The 4,614-nt window shown below is 49.4% G+C and overlaps 1 protein-coding gene across 1 annotated transcript; it reads right to left on the bottom strand.

Moving 5' to 3' along the window:
• Nucleotides 1-2,061: 2,061 nt before the first annotated feature.
• LOC123100190 (putative cyclin-dependent kinase F-2) lies at nt 2,062-3,349 on the bottom strand. Its single transcript, XM_044522152.1, has one exon. The coding sequence runs from the start codon at nt 3,253-3,255 to the stop codon at nt 2,068-2,070; it is 1,188 nt and encodes a 395-aa protein (XP_044378087.1). The 5' UTR covers nt 3,256-3,349; the 3' UTR covers nt 2,062-2,067.
• Between the last annotated feature and the right edge of the window lie 1,265 nt (nt 3,350-4,614).

Raw genomic sequence — 4,614 nt, 5'->3', positions numbered from 1 at the left:
AGATCCACCCGGTGGTGCATGTGTCGCTTCTCAAAAAGGCAATCGGGGCAAAGGTGCCGGTCAATGAAAAATTACCACCAGATAACTTTGTTTCGCAGGCAGAACAAGAACCCCGACGCGTGGTCGATCACAAGACAGTCCGTTCGGCAGGTAGCCTGCGTCCCCGCGTCCTGGTCCAGTGGAGCAACCTGCCCAGATCCTTGGCCACCTGGGAGGACCCGGAGGTGCTGCAACGCCAGTTTCCAGTGCAGCCACCTTGGGGACAAGGTGGCCTTCAAGCGGGGGAGTCTGTCACGACTGACATGGCCGTACCGAACCAGGCACGAGACGCTGACGATGAAGGCCCAAAAGACATGCCACAAGAGGAGAAGGATGGAGGCGAACCGCTGACTAGTGGACCAGACGACAGGCGTGTGAGATGTGTGTGTATGTGTGTTGTTTTTTTGTGTGTGTGTGTGTGTTACAAGCAAGTTGCGGACCCGAGTAGGGGCATCAAGTTTATTGTAATCAACAAAACTACGAAGAAGCTGTCCTTCTCGCTTATCGACATCCTTCTTTCCCTTCCTGCCCACCTACGTCCTTCTTCTCCCTTGGGATCTAGATCGGGCCCGTGACAAGGACTTACCCGAGTTAACTACAGTTGCGAAGCAAGCATCAGCGGAGCACGTAGCCGTGCCGGAAATCAAACCCAAGTCGTCGTCTTCTTGAATGTCGTTGATCTCCTTTTGTGAGTGTATCTTAGCCGTTCGATCCTAGGACCTGTGGGTTATGGGCCCACCACGCTTCCATTACGCCACTCTTATTCTTGTTGCAAGGGTTCTGAAACTTACTTGAGTACATCGTTTGTTATAAAAGAGCTGCCTTCTCCTGCCATTTGTACATCGTTTGCTTGGGATTCAGCCGGGCATGTAATTCTCACCTACTCGTCCACTTACCTATCTGGGGCCTGCACGTACCTGTTTGCCTAGTGCGTCCAGCCTCGCACATGTAAAATGACGTCTCTCTTCCTAGATGATGCTTGAACAAAGCAGATACATAGTTCGCACCATAGTTTCACATTTCACTGCATGCATATGCATGGTGCCGGTTGATGGTGATGACGAAGACGCCGGCGACCAGCATGCGGTGAAGATGCATGACGCTGCAGGTCTGCAACCAGCAAAAACCCTATGCACGAGCTCTCTAACTACCACGAGGTGAGAGCATGTAATCAATAGATTTAGCTTCCTCCTACTTTTTAGAAAAGGAGCTTCCTCCTACTTACCTCCAAAAGTTTGTTTAAATTTATTGTCACACTATTACGGAAACTTATTCCGATAACTTTCTAAACCCTTGAATTTGGTTCATTCTCCCTGCAGTATTACTGAAACTCCAAGTGCATCATCGGGTTGCGCTGGTCCACTAAGCTCTTGAATTTGGTTCATTCTCCCTGCAGGAATTCTTCGACATCTCCATGTGTTGAAGATCCGACAGGTGCCATACTACCGTTATCATGTGTAGCTAACTTAAAAAATAAAATACTCCATCCGTTCCTAAATATAAGTCTTTCTAGAGATTTTAATATGAACTACATACGAATGTATATAGACATACTTTAGAGTGTAGATTCACTCATTTTGCTCCGTATGTGGTCTATATTGAAATCTCAAAAAGACTTATATTTAGGAATGGAGGGAGTACATATTGAAATCTTAAAGAGTAGTAAAGAAATTTGCATACGAAAAAAGATGCCGGAAACAATTGCTGTACCTCTAGACATCTGTTGCTTAGAACATTTGTACGTACTAAATACTACTGAGGATCTGTAAAACAGCACAAATTGTGCATTGTAATTCAATAACAACTGAGGATCTGCAAACAACATGCCAGCATGCTAGCACTCAAATGGATCTCTCAACAGTACACACATCTCTGATTCTCTGAACATATGCACAATGGCACATAGAATTCAGAAAAGCAGGCCAACACTAATGGCCGATCCGGCGATCAACTTCTACTGGATGGCTCATCCAAGCACAGTTACATCAAGAAAGTTTATGCTATCTTTTACATACATGGCTTATCTAATTACACTCGTTGCGCTGCGTTCCACGCAGCCGCTGGAATTTTGAGTAGATTCTTCTCTGGCATTGCCGGCGGAATGAACTTGATCCTTGGTGCCTTCTTTTCCGACAGAGCGTCGACATTCGCAGCGGCGGCGGCGGAACGAGGAGCAGCGAACCATGGCTGCTTGAGCGCGGCGGCTGCCGTCAATCGCTTGTCTGGGTTGCACGTGAGGAGCCCTTGCAACAACCGGAATCCTTCCTCGGACAGCTTCTCTTCAGGGAACAAATCCCGCAGCCGGCTGTGGTTGTGCCCCGCCGGTAGCAGTCGCAGCGCCTCGGTGGTGTGCGGCAGCGACGTGAACCCTGGCCACGTCCTCTCGTCCGGCACCCCGAGCACTCGGAAGATGCTCCACAGCTGGTATATGTCAACCTTTATCTTGTTGTCGTCGTCGTCGTCGTCATCTTCGCCGTCGCACGCGAACAAGGTCTTCCCGGTGAGCAGTTCGGCAAAGACGCAGCCGATGGACCACGTGTCCACGAGCGCGTCGTAGTCCCGCTTGCCCAGGATCATCTCGGGCGCCATGTACGACGCCGTGCCGGCCTGGCTGTACGGTGGCTTGTCGGACAAGGAGATGGCCAGCCCGAGGTCGCAGATCTTAACTAGCTCCCTGGTTTCCCCGACGAGGATGTTGCCGGGCTTGATGTCGCGGTGGACGACATGGCGGTCGTGCATCATTTCTGCTCCGGTCAGAAGCTTCCACATGAAGTCGCGCGCCATGGATTCCGGGAGCGGCTGGCCGGCGCGCCTGTCCTCGAGGCTCGAGGCCTCGACGTACTCCATGGCGAGGCCGACGTCGCCTGTGTCCGGGCTGTGCAGCAGGCCCTCGAAGCCGACGACGTAAGGATTTCCTTCGCAGGCCTCGAGGAACCGTGCCTCCCGATAAAGATCTTCGACGTCGGGGCCCTCCTCGGTGTCGTCCGGCGAGGAGAGGAACTTGACGGCCAAGTCCTTCTTGGTGACTTTGTGGCGCACCCTGAGGACGACGCCGAAGCCGCCTTGGCCTAGGCTGTTCACCTGCACGTAGTCGTCGGTGCTCCCGATGAAGGCGCGGCTCCTCTTGCAGCGCGTCGGCGATTGTTGATGTTGAGCCGTCGTGGCGTGGACGGCGTCGAGGACGGCAGCAGGTCGCTTGCGGTTGCAGGCGGCCATGGCGCTCGATCGACGAACGAACTGCTTTGGTTGCCGGAGAGGGCGGCCGAACTAAGCAACAAGCAGAGATCGATGATGGCCGGAGAAGGGAGGACCGGAGGAGCTTCCGTGTGGATGGATGCGCCCGTGGATCCGTAGTATTTACCTACAGGAGCTAGCGAAGGCGCAATGGGATTCGGATTCAAGTTGAGATGAGCTGAGTACTTCCTACGCGCTGCGCTGGCATGCGTAGGGAATTCAATCCGAGTTACGGCGGAATCCAATCCGAGTTGCGGTGGAGCCTCGTTGCCTTGCCGCCCGCGTTTTTGCTTGGAACTCGGCTTCGTTTCCCCGCGCGTTTACGCCGGCGGCCACCATTTGCCTTTGATGGTAGCTTTTTGGGCTTTGCTTATCATCCTTTTTTGTGTATAAACACTAAATCATTTCATATGCTGACAACTGTACTAGATCAAGATCAACACTAAATCATTTCAGTGGGAGATTCCATTTTCAGCCCAACATGCATCCCCATGTACTAATATCTTCACGATTAACATTAGTTCTATGCATGCATGGTTCCTGTTCTTCGTTTTCCTGACTTGATTCCCCTGCTTTCTCCAACTGCATTTTCTTTCTTGCGCTGCATTCATTACTGGGAGAGCAGCATGAAATGGAGTTGATTGTCTTATGTGTGCAGTGTCAAGGACAAAAAAGTGGATTAATTAAGCAGCATCAGCACAAAAACACAAAGTAAGCACAAATAAGAAACAACACACAAAAGTGGATCGCTTGGGGTTTTCTGTTTTTCCTCGTCTGCACATAGCTTTGGTTTTACATGGCTTTGCTATTTATCGGCATGTTTTTGTGTGCGTGTGTTGGTGTTGACTGTGCCTAATTATGCAGAGGCCGGATGTGTGCTCCTTATGTTTGTATCCTCTTAATGTTTCACTTTGAGCTAATAAAATCCATCCTTTGTCGAAAAATAAGAAACAACACACAGTAATATATTCTCTATCAAAGTGTCAACACACGTCTGTTTACATAGGTTTGAGATTAGCTCAGCTTACACTTACAGTGGCTACTTTTGCTTCGGCCGGTGGTACAAAATGTTACTACCTCCATCCCTACATAGATGGCGTATAAATTTCGGTCAAAAAGTCAATGCTTCCTAAGTTTTGACCAAGTGTATATAGAAAAATAAGAGGATAAACAATTCCAGATCAAATCAATATATCCATCATTAGATATATATTCATAATCTATTTATTCAATACTGTAGTTTTTGAAATTTTCTTCTATACATTTGGTCAAACTTAGAGAGAGTTGATTCCGACACCATCTATTTGGGGACAAAGGGAGTACATGCGAATATGCTAACTT

Source organism: Triticum aestivum, chromosome 4D, assembly GCF_018294505.1.
Source record: "Triticum aestivum cultivar Chinese Spring chromosome 4D, IWGSC CS RefSeq v2.1, whole genome shotgun sequence".
Taxonomy (NCBI): Eukaryota; Viridiplantae; Streptophyta; class Magnoliopsida; order Poales; family Poaceae; genus Triticum; species Triticum aestivum.
This window is presented reverse-complemented; position numbering and strand designations above follow the sequence as displayed.

Coding starts and splice junctions, on each gene's coding strand:
- LOC123100190 (XM_044522152.1), bottom strand. CDS start 3,255: ATGGCCGCCTGCAACCGCAAGCGACCTGCTGCCGTCCTCGACGCCGTC.